The sequence below is a fragment of the Notamacropus eugenii genome, chromosome 4 (genome assembly GCF_028372415.1).
Source record: "Notamacropus eugenii isolate mMacEug1 chromosome 4, mMacEug1.pri_v2, whole genome shotgun sequence".
Lineage (NCBI taxonomy): Eukaryota > Metazoa > Chordata > Mammalia > Diprotodontia > Macropodidae > Notamacropus > Notamacropus eugenii.
The window spans coordinates 65507085-65529599 of NC_092875.1; the positions used below are offsets into that span (position 1 = coordinate 65507085).

A 22515-nucleotide genomic window follows, 5' to 3' on the forward strand; every position below is an offset into this window, starting at 1 on the left:
TTCGACCATTTGATATAGTGCCATCTCTTTAAAAAAAACATTGTTCTTAAATATTACTATTGTTATTTGGATAATAATAACATTGTTCCTCAAGTGCATTCAGTTCAGTTTATAAATCCCTTTTCCAGATATATTTTCCTTTGATTTTTTTGGACTGGTCTCTTTTATGGGAGCCTGGGGCTATGGGTCTGTCTGTCCACCAGGAATTGTTCTGGGGTGTGTGTGTGTGTGTGTGTGTGTGTGTGTGTGTGTGTGTGTGTGTGTGTGTGTGTGTGTGTGTGTGTGTGTATGAGATGGGGAGGAGAGGAAGGCTTACTGATGGGATCCATTATCAAGAATTCCTCCTTGCTGCTCTAGTGTGGGCCAGAACCCAAACAGCTGGCCTGGAACCCAGCAGGGACTGGTGACTCCAAGAGGGGAAGGCTAGGGCCTGGCATAGGGACTAAGATTGGCCTCTGTGCTTAACTATATGATGAGCTATTGGATTTGCTGGAGAGGAAAAGTCGATAGTCAGTATGGGATTCCAGCTGCCTAGCTGTATAATGGTTTCCTTGACAACATGTCCCCGCCTCAGTCCTCCCACCCCCCCTATCTCCCTCCATTCCCTCCTCCTGCCTCACACCCTGGGGCTCTAGACACAGAGGAGGGGGAGCATGCTCCTTGCTTTTTTTCTTTAGCTTAACTGGACCAAACTGTGCTTTTCTTCATCTTCTTCTACCCACCCTGATAGAGGGATGATTTTCCCAATTTCCCTGAAAAAGAGACTGAGGTCCAAAGAGGGGCTCCATTTGTTCAAAGTCACATAGAGAATTAGAGACACAACCAGAATTAGAACTTGAGTCTCCAGGGCTCTTTCACTAGAAAGCAAAGCATACGGTCACTTAGTATCTATTTGTGAAATTAATTTGGCCTTTGGTCCATTCCCAGAAGACTACCTTTGTCTCCCTACATATGTCTAAACATCTGGATGGCACACAAAAGCATTTAAACCACCAACCAGTGGTTTTCCAAACCATCTGTGGTGATCTGGGAGTAATAGATGGGATGGCTTGTTTTCTTTCCCCCAGATGTTTGGGGATCAAATAGCCTTCACTAGCCACCCTCTCCACACTTTTGTCTGAGAAGCAGGAACACTACCAAATTCAAGATACAGTCATGACATGCCCCATAACCTACTGCTCTCTGACTCTGTTTCCCTACCTTGCTGATTTTTCATCTATTTTTTAAACAAGTTTTATTGATGTCTTCTGTTTTTTTACTTTACAATTATTTCTAGATTCAACCTTTATGATCCTGGCTTTGAACACTCATCTGTAACAAGGGAAACACATTTAAATAAAAACAACCAATATATTAACACTCTGACAGTATATGGGACATTCTGCCCCATTGCTCTGCTGAGAAGAAGGAGACTATGGTCCACAGAAGTATCTCTTTTTGTTTCTCTCTGCATCTCACAGAATCATACAATTAGAGCTGGAAGGGATGGAAGAGGTCATCTAATCCACCCCCTTCATGTTACAGAACAGGAAACTGAAGTTTTGAAGATATTAAGTGACTTGCCTAAGGTTTTCAGCACACCATGAAATCCACCTCTCTCTCTTTCTTTCTCTCTCCTCTCTCTGTCTCTCTCCCTCTCTCTGTCTCTCTTTGTCTCTGTCTCTTTCTCTCTCTCCCTCTCTCCCTTCCTGTCTCCACACTTCCCCATTTTCCCTTTACTTTCTCCCCTTCTTTTTTTCTTTGTCTCTCCCTCTTGCCCTTTCTTTCTGTCCCTTATTTGGTCTCCCTTTCCTCCTGTCTTTCTTTCAATACAGCCATCCTCTCTCTTCTGTGTGTGTTTGTATCCCTCTCTATCTCTCCATCTCTCTGTCTCACCCTACCCCTCCACCCCCAACCTGAATGTTTCTGGAAATTTCTTGTTTGCCTGGATCCCAGCTTGGCCCCACCTGCTATCTCCAGCCTGTGGGGTTGGGCCTGGACTCCCTGGGCACGATGGGATTTTAATGGAGGTATTTTCAAATTAGTTCTGGGCCTTTCAAGACTTATCAGTTAAATGGACTTTTTCAAATTGATTCAAAGGTCACCCAGAGAGTTCCCTGCCCTGTTTTCTTTGCCTTAGGGCAACACCCACAACTGGTGCCTTGGGATGAAGAGGTAAGACCCACATGCACACCCTGACATCTACAAAGATACATATTACTTTATGAAAACTTAGCTGATCACACTAACCTGACAAAATCAGAGATACACACATAAGGCACACACTGATGGAGACATTTTGATATAGCCTCTAACACCCACAATGACAAAACAACACACAAAGGAACACACACTGGCACACACATTGACGCAGGCACACTGGTTTAGACATACGTCACACGCAGACCCACATTCGTGGATAATACATCAGGTTTCCATTTTGTAAGTTAAATAGTAACAGCCGGAGGCGGTTAGAAATAGATTTGATAAAGATGACAAGAGGAAAAGAAGAATTTTTTTAAAAGGAGATAGAGAGAAAGGAGAAAGAGAAAGGAAAAGAAGAAAATGGGGAAAGTCTGGGAGAGGAGAAAGAAGAGAAAGAGTCAGATACAAAGGAGAGAGAAGAGAGAGTAGAAACAGAGAGAGGAGACAGGAGACAAAGGAGGGAGGAAAGGCAGAGAGAGCCTGAAGAGGGGAAGAGATAGAGGAAATTGAAGGAGAAAATAAAGAGAGAGAAAGGCAGAGATGAGAGATGTTAGAGGAGATGAATAGAGAGGGGAACCAAATATTGGAGAGATACATGGTGGAAAAAACCAAGAAAACAAAACAAATCTAGGCTGTTTCAAAAGGGAAAAAATTAAGAAAAGACCAATAAAAGAGGTAGAGAGAGGAGTGGAAGACAGAAAGGAAGGTCCCCATATTCATTACCACGGATGGCCCCCCACCTCATCCTGCCCCCATGAGTTTTCTCTACCCTCCGGTCCTCTCCCCTGCCCTTCCCTTTGCCCACTTCCTCCTTTCCTCCAGTGTTGTCCCATTGTTTACCATGCCTATTTCCTTCTTTCCTACTGTGTTGAGCCCTAAGCCAGGGCTGACCATCCCAGATCTCTCCTCTGGCCCAGTCCCAGTCCCCAGAAGCCTGTGGCAGTTACTTCTAGTGTCCCACTCAGCTGCCTTGGCACTCTGTGGGGTGGACTAGGGAGAACTGGTATCCAAGTCAGTAGACCTGGGTTCTAGTCCCGAATCTGCAGAGGCCTCCGTGTGTGTGTGTGTGTGTGTGTGTGTGTATGAGAGACAGAGAGACAGAGAGAGACAGAGACAGAAACAGAGACAGAGACAGAGAGACACAGAGAGACAGACAGACAGAGAGACAGAGACAGAGAGACACAGACAGAGAGACAGAGACAGAGAGCTTGGACAAGAATTAGTGAGGACGGCGGTAAACATGAAGGAGCCTGAGGTGTCACGGGAGGAAAATGGGAGTAATTTGGGTAATCTCTAAGAGCACTGTCTGGAATCCTGGGTTGTACTCAATGACCACCTGGGAGTCCTGCACGTCATGTCGAGAGATCTGGAGTCTGATTCATACACTGACGCTTACTACGTGTGTATCGGTGAGGCAAGTTGATCTCACTTCTCTGAACCTCATTTTCCTCAACTGTAAAATGGGAATACCCACCGGTGTGAACCTGCCGGGGTTATAGGGAGGATCAAAGGAGATAATACCTGTAGAATGCTTTGCAAATCTTAAGTTAATACTAGCCATGTAATCTTCCATGACGCACTTCCCCTCCCCGGGCCCCATTTTTCCTTCTCAAACTGGAAGTAATCTTGCGCACTATTTCAAAGCTATGGCGGGGAACACGCTTAAATCATGAAGATCTGGGAAAACCGTTCCCTTCTCTCCCCTCAATACACACCCACACCCACACCCACACCCACACACCCACAGACACACAGACACACACAGACACACAGACACACAGACACACACACACACACACAGACACACACACACACACACACCCGCAGGCCTCGGCTCTAAAGACAAGAACAATGGCCTCAGGCTGTCAAGTTGACGCATTAAGGCTGTGACTGTGCCAGTGATGCCTTCCCAGAGCCCTCCCTTTCTTCCCCTGGCTGCCCCAGCTGCTCCACAACCTGGGCTAAGGGAAGGGGATGGAAGGAGTGGGAGGGGGCAGCTCTGGGCGCCAGAATTGGGAGCATGGGTGTGTCTGGATGCCCCTGAGTGTCTCTTGTGTCCACAAGGTTGTGTGTCTTCGAAGTCAATTTCTGCTTAAATGTACTATATGAAAACTTGCCTGCATAGATGGGCTATGTCTACATGAATTATGTGTTTTGGGGTTTCTGTAAACATGCTTCTGTGTATGTCCGGGTCTTTGTCAAGAGAGGATGAGGTTTCTATTTAGAGAATATCTGTATCCATCGATGTTTCTGTGCAAATGTGCATGTATAGCCCCATATGTGAGACAGGAATGCACTGAGAAGGGTTTCTGTGGGTGCTTGTACACCTGTACATGGATACTTGTGCAAAAAAAAAGCCTCTGTGGACTGTATCGCACAGAGCTATGTTGTATGTAGACACAAGTAAGTATGTTGTGTGCACACCAGGATTTGGGCTTATACATGTGTCTGTGTTTAAATATGCCTGTGCAGACACATTATGTGTGCATGTGTTTCTGGGTGTACTGTGTAATGGGTGTTGATGAATGTGTGATTTGTTTATTCAGCTGCACATACGTGCATGTGCGTATTCGGTGTCTGTGGAAGGAAGAAGGTTGTGAGAAAAGTGCAGAGTGCAGTGTGTGTGCGTGTGTGTGTGTGTGTGTGTGTGGTGGTAATGAGAGCAGAGGACCTATTTCTACCTGGACTAACTGACCAACCTTCCCTCTCTCCTCAGTGGCAGCATTTCCAGGCTCTGGTTCTCACCTCTGACATGAAAGGAGGAAACTGAGGTATTTCTGGCATACACGATGCTGTTATCATCAGAAATACATTTATACTGAGACACACATAGGAGAACATCCATATGCTAAAAAATACATTCCAATACCTACAGAGATTCAGATACTGGGTACAAAATGACAGGTGCCTCAATTTCCTCATCTATCATATTTGGGGAGTTGGACTTGATGACCTCTAAAGCTCTGTTCCAGCTCTAAATCTAAGATCCTTGTGGGGAGGTCAGACAAGACAATCTTAGGTCATGAAAACATCAAAGGCCCCCCTCAATTCTAACATTCTATGACAATGAACACATACAGAGACTTATGGGGGAGACACACACAAAGAGACAGCCAGATACACAGACATACTCAGAGAGGGCAGTGGAGGGCAGTGAGAGGCCCTGTTCACTTTCTTTGGGGTAGATAGTGCTACTCCCTCCTGACCTCCCAGAAACCTTTTCTTCTCAGATGTTTCACCATCCCCCCCACTTCTCAGCACTGGGGCAGGAGACCTGAAGGAACTTAGGGCATCCTATCACTACACAACCTCTCTTCCTAAGAAGCCAAGATCTGCTGCTTTGGGGGAGGGGCATGCATGTTTTAGCTTCACTTTGGATGTTTCTTCCCCAATCAGGATGCCAAGCCTGAAGCTTTAACTCCTAAGTTTTTGGGGAGAGTGACACAACACATCCCTTTTCTCTACAGCTGTATCATATCAGAAAAATATAACTTCTTGCATTGGACTTTTTGAAATGCAGTGTGTTATAAAGGATAAAAAGTTGCAGTGGGAATCAGCCAACTTAGGTTCGAACCTAGCTGCGGACATTCACTGAGTGTGTGACCCTGGGGTAGGGGAGGAGAAAGCCATTTAAACTCTTAGTGTCTCAGGTAAGCTCTAAGACCACATATATTGCATGGATTTTTCAAATCCCAAAGTGCCAAATTTCTCATCTAGCCTAGTCTTGGATCTGTAACTCACCAGTGTGGCCAAGTCTCTTCATGTTTCTGAGGCTCAGTTGTTCAATTTGTAGAATGAGAGGGAGACAGGAGATAGTTTTAGGTGGTAGAAACATCACAGGATGCTCTTAAGTTTAACATTCTCTGTTCTAAGGGCCCTCCCAGCTCTGACCTTTTGTGTCCTAAAGGCTCTCCCAGATCTGAACACCTTATGTTTTGTGTGTCTAGGGCCTACCAGATCTGAAAGACATTCTATCTTCCAGCTCTGATATCCCCCAGTTAACTCTGAGTGCACTTAAAAGTGAAGAAAAGCACGGATTATTTTTCACCTTTTTTTTTAAGATGGAGAAACCAAGTCCCAGAGAGGAAGCAACTTTCTCTAGGTTACACAGTAAGTCAATGGCGCAATCTGGACTAGAACCCAGCTTAGTTTTCTTTCTGAGAAGCCTCCTGCTTTGAGAAGTCAATAATAGGAGACCAAATTTAATTGAAAGTGAAGTGTAAATGGGTCTGGTCTATGAACCAAAGATATTTGCATTATACTGTAAAGCCTCCTGTAACTGGAAGCTGGACACTTCAAATTCCAACCCTTTTTGCTTACTAGCTATGTGACCTTGGACAAATTGATTCGCAACTCTGAGCCTCAGTTTCCCTGTCCCATCCTATAAAGTGAGGGGATAGTAGAGAAGTACTTTCAAGAGAGTACTTTCAACTGTAGATTCTAGGATTCTCCCACTCTTTGGAATGGGACTTGAGCTGTAGTTATGGTCCCTCAGACCTTAGCTCTAGGGCCTCCCAGGTGAAATGCAGATCCTGAGACTTTTGAAAGTGATCTGGGAAAGAGGGGGCAGCCCCATGGTGCAGAAAACTGTGAGTTCATCCAGATCTCCTGGCTGTAGGGTAGACTGCACCGAAGCAGCCCAAGTCTGTCGATCAAGTAATGAGGGACAACTAGGTGGCATAGTAGATAGAGCATCAAGCCTTGAGTCAGAAAGACCTGAGTTCCAATCTGGCTGCAAACACTAGCTGTGTGACCCTAGGCAAATCACTTCACTCTGCCTCAGTTTCCTCATCTGTAAAATAAGCTGAAAATGGCAAGCCACTCCTTTTATCTTTGCCAAGAAAACCCCAAATGGGGTCACAAAAAATCAGACACAACCGAAAAATGACTGAAGAGCAACATTATCTGCTATATTCCAGACATTGTACTAGGTGTTGAAGACACAAATAAATGAAATAATGCCTAAATTCGAACAGGGAGATACCTGTTCTGTTTCAGTGGCATCCTCTCAGTGGAGACAGAATTACAAGGGTCTGGCGATGAGAGACACCTACAGCCAATATCTCTATCCTTGAGGACGTGCAGGAGTTTCCCAGAGTCCTCTTGGAGAACTGCTGCTCTGGGCCAAGTTCTCAGCAGCAGGAGGTCCAGGAGGGGAACTGAGCCTGCTCTAAGGATGAACATACACATCTCATAATATTCTCTGCAGAGACACCCACATCTAAAGTCAGAAATGGATATTAGAGGTCATCAAGTCTTAAGCTCTCATTTTACAAATGAGAAAACTGAATTCCAAAAAAGAGGAATGATTTGTTCCAGTTATCACAGCTGACAAGTAGTGAGTTACTCTTTCACTCTAAACATGCACATACACAACTGCTACACAGAACTTTGTCATTCTGTTCTATCTTGTTAAGGGGTAATTATATAGCATGGTACATTTTTTATGTGTGCTTTATTCTTGCCCCACCCCTGCACTTTGAACTCCATGAAAGCAAGGACCTAATTTATCTAAACTATTTATCTCCTAGAATGCCAAGTAAAGGCTCCGCAAACAGTCCTTAATAAATAATTTTTGAATGAATAAGTAATAGGTTTGTTATATATACTGTTTGATAACTCTGGTAGGATAGAGTAAAATGGGATGGGAAAGGATGGAATGGTGCAGATGTGTATACCAAGTGCCCTCAGCAGGGAGTGTGAGTACATATGCATATGTCAGAAGACTGTGTTCATAGACCTTCCACCCTAACAGTCTTTTGGCATTGCTGTGTTCCTCGCTAGTGGCTCACCTTCCAGGTTTGATCCTCTTTTCCAATTTGAACAGGATATGCCAAAGCTTGGGCTCCTTTGGCACAGATCAGACAACTCAGTCCCTTCTGCCCTGGAGCCAACCTAAGGCATTTGAGGAGGAAATTACACATCCATCCTTCACTGGAGTCCAGTTGCAAAGATGAACAATCATCTTGGCATGGCATCTAGCTGTGCCAGCTGAGCTCAGGCCTGATCCAGCTGAAAAACTTCAAGTACTTGCCTGAGTACGGATGTCATATCTGCTCTCTGAGAACCAGCCTAGTTCATTTTGGAGGGGTTCAGTGCCTGGCTTGGAGAAGAGCTGGAGGTGATACTTTCTAGTCTCAGCAACTCTGGATCACAGTTTAGCAAGCCATTCAGTGTATCCACGAAGTACTTAGGAGCAGGGGAACCACAGGGATAAAATCAAAGAAATATTATGCATAGTGTGCATATATATACATTATATGGTTTCCCTTTGAACATTATTCAAGTAAGGCTTGAATGTTCAATGGACCCTTAGTGGAGGGTTAAGTAGCCCAGCATATGAGATCATGGTTTTTCTCTGCATTGCTGAAAGAAACACCAACTAAGGACAGCAACAAGATAACAGATCCAACAAAGTGAGATTTTCCTCTCTGTGGAATCCAGCAGGTGCACTGGAAAAAAGCCCCACACTGGGAGTAAAGAAATGGGAGATTCTGCTCCCAGCTCCACCACTGATTCCGCAGCCAAGCCATTTCCTTTCTCTGAGTCTGTCTCCCCAAATGTAAAATGGGAAGGCAGGCCGCTGCACTGCCTCTCCCAGGGGGTGGCTGTAGGAAAGCTCTTTGTAGACCTTAAGGCTCATTAGAAATGAGAGAGAAGCAGAATCATTATGGGGGTGTGAAAGATAGTGAGAGAGAGAGAGAGAGAGAGAGAGAGAGAGAGAGAGAGAGAGAGAGGGAGAGGGAGAGTTGTGAGGAGGAGAGTGGAAGGGAGAGGCAGAGAGAGGAGAGAGGGAAGAGGAAGAAGAGAGAGAAGAGGGGGAGGAAAGGGGGATTGAAGGGGAGGGAGAGAGGAAGAATCTTATATGTTAGGAGGTGAGCACATACACATACATCCCATTCCCTATTGCCGCCCCGTGGGGAATGCGTCACATACAGATGCGTGAGTGTTTATGAACGCCCATACCTGATTCGGGGTACCTCGCTCAGTAATGCAACCTGAAGACAGAAGCAAATCTTCCCTTCCTGGACCTGCAACACCCACAAGCAAGCACCCTACCACCAGGAGGCGCCTATCCCAGGAGTCAGAAATGAAATTAAGACGTTCAGGGAAGTCGCTTAACCCCCCACCTCCAAATGCATCAACCTTCAGGAATGTAGTACAAGTTAGGGTTCCTAACTACGGTCCAATAGCTTGTTGGGTTTTTTTTAATCTGATAACTGTGCTTCAACATAATTGATTTCCTTTCTAATTCTCTGTATTTATTCCATGCATTTAACAACATGATTCTGAGAAGGGGCGTCACCAGACTGACCGCCAAAGGGACCCAGAACACAAAAAAGGTTAAGAATCCCCGCACTAGGAAAGCACCAGAAATAGTTCTTGGAACAGACAGTCAGCGAGGAGGTAGTGAAAAGAGAGGGGGAATTTGGAGGCAGAAGGTCTAGGTCTAAATCTTGGTTTTCCCTGCATTGAATAAATCTCTGCTTTCCCAAATCTGTGCAATCAGAGCGTTGGCCTAGGGATATCTGAATTCCCTTCCAGCTTTAAAGTGACTCGGGGTGGTGGGAAGAGGTGGGTAGCATGTCCTGACTCCCCAGTGCCCAAGTGGGCTCACAGCTTTACACTCTCCGATTGAAGGCGGAGGTACAGTGGGCTGCTGTGTGAGTCGAACTGGGCTCCCAAGGATGCGGGATTCCTTGCCCCAGAGAACCCACTGAGCCTCTCTTGCGGGACTGGACTTCACCTGCAGACTTCCAGTTTCACATCCGGACGATGCGAGAAGCAATCATTCCTTCCCTCCTTCCCATCCCCAGTGCAGGGCCAGACCTCTGAGTCCCCGAAACTCGGCGATTTTTCCTAGTTCTGCTAACCTCTGTCGGCGTCCGCCCACTTTGCTACCCCAGGCCCTGTATCCACCAACCCCAAACTGGTTCTTGCTTTAGTTTGAGGAAGGACTTTTTCTTGTCCACACCCTAAGCCAGCAAGGTCCGGTCCTGCTTCACGGGTCCGGTGCGTAATGTCTTGCTGCGGGCTGAACCGGCCCGTGTGCCCGGGCGTGCGTCTCGGAGATGCTCAGCCGGGCTGTGTCCTTCGGCTCGCTGTGAATGGTCCATCCGTCTGTCTGTCCATTAGGTCCGTTAGGCCTCAGACCGCTCTGACTCCCGAGGGATTTTGGACACCTCCGTGTTATTGTTTTAAAGTTCCATTGCCGCCCAAAGGAGAGGCAGGAGCCCTGAATGCTGCCGCAGGAATCCTGAAGTGCGGGCTGCTTGAGCTCCCAAAGTCTGGGGCAGCGGCAGCGGCGACTGTTTACCGGTTCTCTCAGTCTGAGGACCTGTCTCTTTTTTTATCTAGCGCTGTATATAACTTAACATTTGACAGAATTTAACATTTGGCAGAGAAACAGCCTGAAGTTGTGGGCAGAAAACCGGCCTCAGAGAAAGGAAAAGGACACCTGCGTTCAAGTCTTGCCCCTGGCACGTACTGTGTATCCCTAGGCAAGTCAATTAACTTAGCCCAGGCAACTGTCTAAGGTTTTGAAATTTAGAACAGTTGCTGAGCATTGTTAGAGTTTTCTCAATCTAGTACTAACTATGCACTCAGGAAACTGATATTATGAATTGCGTTTATGTAAAATTAGGGGCTCTAGGAGAACCCTCTAAGACTATCCCATTCAATCCTTTTGTTTAAGAAGAGGAGGAAAGAAAAAGACCTACTGAGGCAGTTCTGTGACTTTGAGCCCGAACCTCAGTTTCCTCCTCTGTAAAATGAGGATGTGGGAGGTAGAGTAACCTTAGGGTCTCTTTCAGCTTCAGCATTATGAGTCCTGTGTGCTAAAATTCCTTCCAGCTCTGACATTTTGCATTCTAAGACCTTTCTTAGATAAAATATTCTAGTTTCTAAGGGCCCTCTCAGCTCTGACATTCTAGGTTCTGTGAAAGTAACTACCTATGGTCACACAGCAGGGTCCCCAGGGTCTCTGGTTGCCCAGGAGGCATTTTCCCCAGTTTCAGGCCCAGGCTTACACCTCTCTCAAGCACCTTGGTGGTACCTGGGAGACTCCTTGGGAGGCCAGGACCAATAGGTTTCCTCTCTCATTCATTGGTCAAAGGTCATCACTTTCTTTAAGGAGATGATTGGATGGAGGGGAGGGATTTTTAACATCTCCCAATTGTCCAGAAAGGAAGCTTTGGACAGGGATTCCAGGCTCCCCACTGCTTCTCTCAGGAAGGCAGCCAGGATTGCTCTCGGTCTAGGACTGAGTAGAGAGGTGGGGAAGGGGTGGCTTGAGTGGAGAGGAGGAGGAGGGAGGGGTAAGGCTGTGCTAGGAGAGGGGAAGACTAGTTTGAGCAACCGAGCAAGCAAAGCAAGGAAGGGGATCGATACAGATTCAGTTCAAACCGGCTCCAGATCGGTTCACTAACAGCGAAGCCGCTGCTGGGCAGGCCAATGACACAGGCAGCAAGGCCCCAGCTCTGGCAGCCCCAATTCCCCAGCACTCTGAGCAGAAGCCCCCAACTCCCTACCCTCCAACTGGCCGGGGGCTGGTCCCCTGCATACATACAGTGCACACCCTCACTGTCATGGCACATACTCTTAGTGTTGCACAATCACTATGCACTAATATGCTTTGGTTCACTAACTAGAATAGAGAATGTTTGAGCTGAGAGAGACTTTAGCAAATCTTCTGATCATCAGATCTGGAGCTGTAAGAGAGGGTGATCCAGTCCAACACGCTCACTTTAAAGATGAGAAAGAAGGAAGCCTAGAGGTGTGAAGAGACTTGTGTAGCAAGGTGGAGAGGCGGTATTCTACCTCCCCATCTTCTGACTTCAAACGATCTTCACTGCCATGGTCCAAATGGGAATTAGCCTATTTCTGTGACAATTCAGGATTGACAAAGCTCTTCCTCTACAGTTCTGTGAGGTCAGTAGTGCAACTATGATTGTAGCCATTTTAAAGAGAAGGAAACTGAGGTTCAGAAAAGAGGAAGTAACTGGGATCCAAATAGGACCATGATCGACTATATTGTCACTCTCCTGGTATCCAGTCAGTCAGTACCTTTCCTAGTATACCATGGACCAGGATGTAAAGACAGAATTTGAGCCCCTTCTCCTTTGCTCCCAAATCTTATGATCATTGCACCACATTGCCTGCTACTTTTAATCCTTAAGTAGCAGAAGATCTACATCTTTATCAAGTGTAGTCTCATTATTGTTACCTCCATTTTAAAATAAACTAAGGTTTATTGAGGAGAAGTCTGAGTCTTGGCTGGCTTTGTGGAGAGCAGATTTCTCTCTGGAATGTCTAAGGTTGTGGGTATGTCTGTGTTGAGGGGTCATGTTTGAGTGTAAGGCTGCCAATGTCTTCAGAGTGGGTGGGATCTATCTATCTATATATCTATATTTCTGTCTGAAGGGCCAATGGAACTGTGCAGAAGCTATGGGCTTCCAAAGCTGTATTTCCTTTGCAAGGGTGTAGAACTATTCATTTAAGATTCGGTGTGTGTATATTGTGTTTGCAATTCAGGGGTTGGATGTGTCTTTGTAGGGAATGTATTTGTGTGTGCATATTGCATCTAAAGCTGGATGTGTATCTATACGTTTTTGTGTGTTGTATAACTATGTGTGGAAAGCAGTCTGTGTGTGCATGTATGTGTGTGTAGTTTCCACGTCTAAATCTTGGAATTCATACCATGTGTATGCAAGTTTAAATGTGGTGTAACTGGGTATGGGTTGTGTGTGTGTGTGTGTGTGTGTACTGAGTGCATCTAATTCATATATAGTGTTCACAGGACAGTGTTTTGTGTGCATTCACTAATATACTCTCAGTATTTTCAGGCTCTCCTCCCTCTTCAGCCCTAAGCCAGGGTAGCAAAGGCAGGGTAGGTGGGCTGACCTGGCTCCTATTCAGGCAGAGATGGGAATATTGGAAGGAAGGAGGGGAAGGAAGAAAGAAGGAAGGAAAGAGAGAAGGAATGGAAGAATGAAAGGGAGGAATAAAAGGAAGGTAGGAAGAAAGGGAGGGAGCAAGAAAAGAAGTAAAGAACCAGAACAGAAGGAAGACTGAGAAATGAGGTAGTTGCAGAACCCTGAAACCTTACAACATTTTCCTACTTGGGGAAGGAATGAAGTATGTAGATTCAGTAGCTGCCTGTACCCTGTCCAGTCAAGAAAAGCCCAAGGATTTATGGGAATAAAAGAGGGCCAAGGGCATTTTGGACGAGTGACAGGGCAGAGCCTCAGAAGCAAGTGAGGGAACCAGACCAGATGGACATTTCGATATGGAAAAGCCATGCTTTAGCTACTATCTGTCTCCGCAACCTTTCCTCTTTTGCTTTTCTGTCTAAATTTGTCTCCAGTCAAGATTGTGTTTTCTTTCTATTCTTCTCATTGTGTCCATCTGTGTGTGGTCTCTGTCTCTTCGTCTCCCTTATCTACGTGTTTCCTTTTACCCTTCTTTTTCTTTCCTCCTCCCTCCATCACGTCTCAACTCTGGCCTCACCAACTCCCCCCGGCCCTTCCTCCATCCACCTGCCACCCCCTTTCTTCACCCTCAGCTTTATGTCAAAGGGACCGAAGCTTGGGGAAAAGACTCTCAGATTCTGGTCCCAAAGTCCGTGCCTCTCAACCAGTACAAATTGACCTCCTTCTCCATCCCCTTCCACACATAGTATCTATAATATAATTAGAATTGAATAATTTTGTGAGACAGGAAAAGGAATCTTGACCTGGGAGTCAGCATATGTATAGGTTCTGTCATTTCCTTTTTCTGGATCTCAGTTTACTAAACTGTCAAATGGGATAATAATCTTCCTCCCTCACACAGCTGTTTGTGCAACTCAGACAATGGCTTAAAAAAAAACCCCAAACTTCTTCATAAACTGTAAAGTTCCAGATACAAGTAAATATGATATGATATGATTTACTCTTATTGATCAGTCCTGCTCCATAATATAATAATTAATGCATGTATGGGTGGATTCGAGGAGAGAAAGCAGGAGTTTTGTCTGTTTCCACAGTCAGTTTGAGAATTACTTTTCCCTTCACCGAACCAAGTTGTTGTTTCAGCCTCTGGTAGAAGTGGCCTCCCCTTGCTTCACATTCAGCTAAGGACCCAGTGGCTTAGCTGTGGACAGCAGAGGCTCCCAAAGACATTGGTTCAAACCTTCCCAGGGATTGCTCCCCGAGTGGCTTTACCCCTTTTTTCTTTCCGTCATGGATTTTGTTTTTTATATTTTAGATTTTGATCAGTTACAAAAATAGTTTGAGTCCGGAGCTGCAATTCCGACAATATTTGAAGCGGGCCCGAGCACGATCGATCTGCGTGACGGTGATGAATTAGAGATAGTAATTCGAATTTATCGATTTTGCGGCCTGAAGGAGCCCTCCCCCCCACCCCAAACCAATTCCACTTTCCATATAATTACTGTTTTAAATGTAATCACGGAAAGGAGGCCCCGAGTCTGTGCTAGATCGGATCTGCTGAGGGACTGGCTCACTGAGGAAGTTCGTGTGAATGGGAAGTGGGGAGGGGGGGAGGAGAGGAGACTCAGATAAGAGGTGAAAGGTGGGGTAGGGTGGAGTACGATAGGAAGGTGGGGATGGAGGTTCCAGCTCAGGTTCTGCTACCGGTTCAATGCATGAGTTTTACCACAGTTTCTTCATCTGCAAAATGGAGGAACACAAATGGTCCCAATGCTTTCTAACTTTGACATTCTGTGAGCTGACACCTCCCAGCTCTACCATTCTCTGTTCTACAAACCCTCCCCATCTTGGACGATTTATGAATCTAACCCTAATGAGGGTGGGGGATGGATGAAGTCCATATTATATTATTATATCATGTACATTTTGGTGGGAAGGGAGGAAATGAGCCTAGCTAGAAGCAATTCCATTCGCTTAGGCTAAAGCCTTGTCCAAGGTCTTCTCTGCCTTTCCATCCGCCAGGCTTTTATAATTTGCAAATGTGCCAGACCCTGATATACATATACTGTACCAAATTTTACCATTTCCAAAGTGCTTTCTTATTCATTATTTTATCCTATTGACCCTTACAATTTCTAGAGATTAGAGAAAACAAATTAGTTAACCTATGGAAAGCGTTTGCAAAGCTTAAAGCACCGTATAAATTTTAGACTAGCCATTATTTTCCTCATTTCACCAAGCACATTAATACACAGAAGAAAAAAGTGATTTGGTCAAGTTCACACGGAGAGATGGTGTGGAGGGTGTGTGGGGGGGGTTTAGAACATAGGATTCTTTCTTCCGAACCCTTTAGTGATTAGTGTTGGGAAACGCTTGGTCCACACCGGAAGCTGCTAGCCTGGGATTCTGCACAGCCAGAATTCATCCGCAGGGTAATTTAGGGAAAGAAATGGGCACAACCGACTCAAAACAACTACACCACTCGCAAGAGCCCAACACCTTTAAACTAGATTATCCACATTGCTCCGCATAATCAAGGAAGCTTGGGAGCCTGAATGGCCTAATTCGGGGTGGGGAGAGGTGGATGCATTAACTCTCGAGAGGCTGGGTAGAGTTCTTGCTTCCTCTTTCCTTCCCTTAGGTCTGCTTCTCCTCTAGTGCGAAACTCCCAGGCTGACCTAAATTGGAGGATGGAAGGTAATGAAACTGTCTTTTTCCAAGCCATCTGCACAGCCCAGGAGGACTGAAACAAGGGACCTGTGCCCTCCAGAAGGTGGTCCTCCCTTACCTCGACCCTGCCCAAGGAGCTCCATCTGCTCTCCCACTCACCTTAGGGAAGGAGCCTGGGTCGCTTCATGCCCAACTCACAGGGACTGGAGCCTTTGGGGCCCTCGGGACCAATCTCGTGATTTGACCTTTTGCCCTCTGGAATCCTAACCTCTTCCTCCTGAGGATTCGCTGGAGGGCCGAGGGGAGGGCAGGGGAAAGTCAGGTGGCATGTGCCCACTTTAGCCTGCCTTCGGGAAAAGGCCTTGCTTTCGTTCTCACCCCTTCCCTTCCCCGCCCCGCCCCCGCCTTCTTTCCCCTTCTCTTCTCTTCCTTTCCTTCCTCCCTCCCCTTTTCTTCATGTTAGTCTTTTGTCTTTGGCTCTGGGGCTCTCTGTGTACGGCTTCTCATTTTTCTCTTATTTCTGTCCATTCCTCTATTTCTATGCCTTGGCCTCTGTCTTTTCCTTCTGTCTACTTTTTTCGGTCTTCCGTGTCTCTTTGTGTATGTTTCTATTTCTCTGTCTCTCTTCCTTCGTCGTTCTTCCTTTGCTGCATCTTCCTGTCTTTGTCTCTGTTATCTTTTCCTAGTTTTTCGAGTTTCTGGGCAAGCGGGGCGTAAAGATGAATGTGGGAGCAGCGAGGGCTACTGGATATGCAAGACTCTAGCGTAGTGTTAACTGTTGACTCTAAGGCTCCGTCTCAGAGAACCGAGGCCCAAGGGAGGTTCCGCCTGTCTAATGTTAAGGGAAAAGGGAGTCCTAAATAGGAGACAGAGTATACCCAGGGTAGACAGGAGAGACAGCCTTGTGTCTATGTTTGATGTGTGTGTATGTGTGTGTGCGCGCGTGTGTAGTTGGGAGGAGGAGGGAGGGAGCTACAAAGCTCAAGTCTCAATCACCCCAGAACTCTGGTTGTATCTGAGGCCTGGTCCGTCTTACCATGGATGTGACTTATTTTCTTGGGGGGGAGGTCCACTTGGAGGAAGAGAAGGAAAGGATCACATTCCTTGAATGGATCCAAGGGGGCGAAGGCTATGGTCCACTCTGTCAGGATTTCTTCTTTTCCCTCCCGTCTTCAGACCTTTGGTGGTGGTGGCGATGGAGCGGCTGTCTATATTTCTGTCCCTGTTCCCACCCTGAGCTCGGGTTGGAGATAAAGCAACCGATCACCAAGTCCAAAGACCACCTCTAGGGACTGTCAGCCACTTCCCCCGTGCCCACCCCCAGCTCAAAGCTTCGGGATGGGCGAGCTCTGGCTGTGGTGGCGCTTAAATCTCGATTTCCTCGGGCCTCGTAAAGCCGAAAGCGATTTGCATTCTATTAACTGCTTTTCAATAGCGCATTGACCGGAACTAAAGGATTGCGCGCGGGGTCTAATTACCAGCCACCCGCTCGCGTAGTAGTCGCTCTGTCCAGCACCCCTAGCCCAGGGCTCTGGACCCTTGCACTCCTGGTCAGCTCCGGACTCTGCCCGGTTCCTAAGTTATGGAAAACGGGGACTGCGAGGCCTGGGGATCCTGAAGAGAATAAGCAGAGGCCAAGATTCGGGAACCCAGGCTCCAGGTCCTCGACATATAACAACAGTTTGATGGAGAGGGAGGTTCCCGTGTGGATCGTGAGAGTGTCTATCACCAGGGATATGTAACGAATGTAGCCCGTACAATAGCTAATTTTAAACACATTCTCTAGAACTGGGACTTTATAATGTCTACGACTGATTCTGTGAGCCTGAAAAAGTTCCTTCCTCTCCCGAAGCCTCAGTTTCCTCGTCTGTAAAATAAGGAAGTAGAACTAGATGAGCTATTATGTTTAAAGTTCCTCGGAGCTCTGACAATTCTTCGTTCTAAAGATCCTTTCTGACTCAAAGATTTTTGTTGTATGCTCTAAGTAGTTAGTGAAGGCACCCACGTTCTGTGTTCTGAACCAGCAGTTCAACTCCGACGTTCTTTGTTCTACGTTCTAAGGTTCATTTCAGCTCTAACATTCTATGAGCTAAGGCCTTCGCCTGCTCTGGCATTCTGTGTTTTACGTAACCCCTATAGCTCGAACGTTTTGTCCCATATTTGGGACATGTCCGTTCCAATTTAGAATTCTGTCTTCTAAAGTTCCTTCTATTATGAGCCTTCAGTATGATGTAGACTTGGCGATGTGGGATATATAATAATGTAATAATCTTTTCCCCCAAAACAGCAAATTCAGTAAATGTGGAGCTTAATACATCTTATATCATAGAATATTAAAAGATGTGATATGCAATATATAGTATACAGCAGAGTGCGAAGTAACATGTAATTTATATTAAAGGACACAGAATGTGTAACAGATATTTAAAAATCTATAACATAATGTATAATGCAAAGGTTTAGCGTGCCCCATAACATATAATACATAACTTAATATTTAGCCAATTTAATATAAAGTCTCTACACTGTGATGAAATATGTAATGGGGAGCAAGAGTGCTATTACAAACTCTATCTATATAATTATGAGAGATTAATTAACTCTATGAATAATGGCATGAATATTAGTGACTGGAGTTTCTGGTCCTCCAAGAAAGCAACGGGGGAACGGATTGAAGTACAGATCTCTCAAACCTCAGGTCAACTTCAACCTCTCTTTGCTCCTTTTCTTTACATTTTCTGGTTTGGGCAGTAATATGAGGTGTGCATATGTGTGTGTATGTTTGTAAGGTGATGCTGAGGGGGTTCGGAGATTAGAGAAAGTCTAGTCCTCATCTCTCAGTCCTATTGGACCTCATTTGTTGGGGGGGACTAGGCTCTGATCCATGGGGGAGCCTGGGTCCTCGGGACCCAAGTCAGGCCCCCGCCCCCACCCAGGCCTAGAGACAGGGCAAGCTGTGAGCAATCATCGATCGGCTGCCGAGCAGAGCTGCGGCTATTGTCCCCAGCTCCCAGCGGGTCCCCTGGCCCAAGGTCCCCGAGAGCGGAGGAGGGAGGGATTGGGACTGAGGGGAACATCCCCCCGCAGAAAGGGGTGCCCGTTGTGGATATCACTTGTGGCAGGATTTGGGAGGGAGGTCACTAGGGCCAGATGTTGCCCCCAGATGTTGACCACTCAGGAAATCTCTCCTGGGAACTGTGACCTGGTGTGTGTGTGTGTGTGTGTGTGTGTGTGTGTGTGTGTGTGTGTGTGTGTGTGTGTGTGTGTGTGTAAGGAGGGGGGAGAGAGAGAGAGAGAGAGAGAGAGAGAATTCAGTTGCCTGAATTTATATTCAGAGAGACTGAGAAAGAGAAAGGAAGATTGAAGGAAGGCAGACAAAGAGAAGGGATATTCAGATTTAAAGATATTCCGAAAGAAAGAAAAAACTGAAAGGAGACAAAGATTTAGAGGAGAAAGACAAAAAATAGATATTGAGAGAAAAGATAGAGATGGAGATAGAAAATAGGTGTGGGAGAGGGAGAAAGAGGCTGTGTGTGTGTGTGTGTGTGTGTGTGTGTGAGAGAGAGAGAGAGACAGAGAGAGAGAGAGAGAGAGAGAGAGAGAGAGAGAGAGAGAGAGAGAGAGAGAGAGAGAGAGACCTGTGTCTGAGGTTGAATCTAATGTATGTGATCGGTGGGTTCGGCAAAGACACACTGTCCACACGTGTGCCTCGGTGTCAGTGACTCCAGATGCATGTGGGTGTCCCTTGTGGATTCATGCCTGGCGTGCCTGTCTTTGTGTGTCGATTCTCTGGGCACTTGGGGGTCCTCTCTCTGACTCCCTACCGAAGCTGTCCTGTCTCCACCCTCGTTCGTGGGCTCTCCTCTGACCTTTGTCGCTGGCCCCGGGGCTCTGTGACTAGGCGGCCCCGGGAGGCCCCAGAAGGCGCCTCTCTCGGCGGGCTGGGGGTGGGGATTGATAGCCGGGGCCATTTGTATAGAAAAGATGAAGCCAGGGGATCGATGGAGGGGAGTATGAAGGGGTGGGGATTGGGGAGAATAGCGACAGTGAATCCTTTAGAGCCAGGCCCAGGAGAGTAGAGTTGATAGGCGTTAGGGAGAGGGAAGCCCTCAGGCTAAAACGCGGCGCCGACAGACCTCTCCTTCCACAAAGATCCTGTAACATCCTAGCGCACCATTCGCCAGTCCAGAGTTTCTCTGGGTAGCCAAGCTTACCTCCTTCCTCTGTCTCAACCCCCTACCCATCTCCATACAATTCTCCCAAGCAGCTCTGGCCTACAGCACCCCGGGGCACCTTTGTGAGGCTCTAGCTGAGTCTCTTAATTTGAAGTCGAAAAGAAGAGAGGAGAGAGCAAGCATGGGATGGGGGACCGGACAGATCCAGGGGGTTGGGTAGGAGGAAGGGCGTCATAGAGAAAAGGGAGAAAGACCTTCCCACCAAGGGGTCCTGTAACCACGCTGCGAGCATGGGGTACGTGAAGGGGAGGATTCACTGCCTAGTCACCTCATCCCCTGCCTCTCCGTCAGTCTCCCGGACTTACAGGGCGCCTGTTCTGGTCTCAGTCCCGGACTCCTGAACCTGGCAGCCACAGTACTCGGCCGCCTCCTTTCCCCAGTCCCCTAACTTCCTTCCAGTTTCCAGATCCTGGCCCCCTCGACCACCTGTGAATCTCAACGTTTCCTGCCCAGTCCTCGATCCTAGCCCCATCGACTGTATGCCTTAGGGTTCTCCTACCCCGCCCCAGCCTTCCCTCCCGTCCCTTGCCCTGACCAAATCTCCGTTTAGCGCTCCCCTCTCTGTCCCAGGGCTAGCTAGGAGTTTTAGCTCTTGCCCGAGCCCTTCCTCTCACTTCCCCCCAACGGGCTCGGATCTCCTTATGCCTGTGATTCTCCAGGTTCCCTTTTCGCCCTGCACCCGCCCAGGCCCCCTACCTGCGAGTCTGAGGGCCGACATTCTCTGGAACTCAGGCTCCTGCAGCCACTTCCACATCCTGCGGAAGGTCTCGCGGCCGGACTTGAGCTTACTCCACGGTTTGGGGTTGCGCAGCAGGTCGGATAGGGTGCCCTGCGAGCGGCACAGAATGCGCTGGGCGAAAATGGCTTGCGGAATGCTGTAGCGCTTCAGCTCCGCAGTGATTCTCTGCGCCACCTCTTTGGTGTTGATTTCTTCCACCTGGCCCGAGCTGCCCGCCTGGGAACCCGACGCGGCCGCCGCCGCCTGTCGCTCGCGCTCGGCCAACAGTCCCCCCCCGCCGCCGGCGCTGCCACCGGGACCCGCGTGGTGCCCGTGCGCACCTAGCCCGTTGAGCGGCGCCATCAGACCCGCTCCGGGTGCCCCGAGGCCACGGCCCAGTGGATCCTCAGCCCGGGCCAGCATGGCCGCGTGCGGCTCGAAGGCGGCCGCAGACAACATCTTCTCCCCGGCCAGGTGCGGCCCGGTGCCGTAGGTCGCCAGCGGGGGCGGGGGCGGCGGGGGCGGCGGCGGCGGCGGCTGCTGTCCGCCGTGCAGGGGGCCCAGCCCGTTGGCTAACGGGCTCAGCGGCTGCCCCATAGTCGGCACGTCCTTGGCATAATGGCCGTAGAGATTGCCCACGGAGGCCAGCCCCCGGTCGTCGCGCATGAGGGTGAAACTGCCGCTGACGTTTGCGGGCAGGCGCTGGTGGGGGTGGGCTCCGTGGGGCGGGGGGCCGGCGGGATGGTGCGGGTGCGGGTGGTGGTGTGGGTGCGGGGGTGGGTGCGGGTGGAACTTGTCGGAGACAGCAGAGATGGGTGGCAGATGCTGGAGCGGCGTGAGGGTAGTGTAAGAGCCGCTGAGGCTGAGGGCCGGGCCGGGTGAGTCGCAGGCCAGGCTCATGGCTGGGTGCAGCGGGGCGGCCAGCTCGGCCCGGTAATCAGCAGCTCCGCTCTCCAGCAGCGAGGCCACGCCGGATACCATAGCCGGCCGGGCCGGTCCCCCCACCAGGCCGCGATGTGGGCCTGGCCGCGCGTGGGCTGGACTCAGCAGCTCCCCGGCCGCCTGCGGATGCGCCAGCCCGCCCAGGTTGTCCAAGCTCAGCTCCATGGCGGCCGACCGGCCTCCCGCCGGCCCGCCGGCCCCCCGCCGCCGCCGCCTCTGGCCGCCCTCCGAAGGCGCGCCCGCCGCTACTCCATGGGGCCGGCTGGGCGCACTGGCAGGCGGCGGCGACGGCAGAGCGCGGCCCGCGGGGACCCCGGGCACGGCCCCCGGTCCCTGGCCACGATGCTCCGGCCTCCTGGCCCCCCCGGCCCCGGCCCGAGCCTCCCAGCGCCTCTGGCTGCCCGCCCGCCCGCTTCCCCGGGGCTCAGGGATGCAGCTGCGAGCGAGCCCGTTCCGCCCCGGCCAGCGCCGAAAACGATGTGGCTGCCGACCGCCCGCCAGCCTTAGCCTCGCAGCCAGCGCCGCCTGACGTCAGCAGCTCCCAGCTCATCAAGGCTCTCGCTCGCCTGCCCCTTTCTCTCTCTCTCTCTCTCTCTCTCTCTCTCTCTCTCTCTCTCTCTCTCTCTCTCTCTCTCTCTCTCTCTCTCTCTCGTTTTGCTTGCTTTCACTGTTTCTATCAAGTCTCATATATTTCTCTCCTTTCTCTTCTCTGTCACCGCCACCCTCACCCCCATTCTCTGTGGCTTACCTCCACTCACCCGCAGTCCTTGAACATCAAGGAAAACTAGAACTGGGAACACTGGGGGGAAATATCGACCTTCTGGGGTTTGTGGGC

General features: G+C 48.7%; 1 protein-coding gene across 1 annotated transcript in view; it reads right to left on the reverse strand.

Annotated features, from left to right (window-relative positions):
• ONECUT3 (one cut homeobox 3) overlaps positions 1 to 21845 on the reverse strand; it is a 46213-nt gene extending 24368 nt beyond the window's left edge. The window contains exon 1 of the mRNA XM_072601542.1: positions 20717 to 21845. Coding sequence (XP_072457643.1) covers positions 20717 to 21845 — 1129 coding nt within the window. The remainder of the gene's footprint in view (positions 1 to 20716) is intronic.
• Positions 21846 to 22515: the final 670 nt, after the last annotated feature.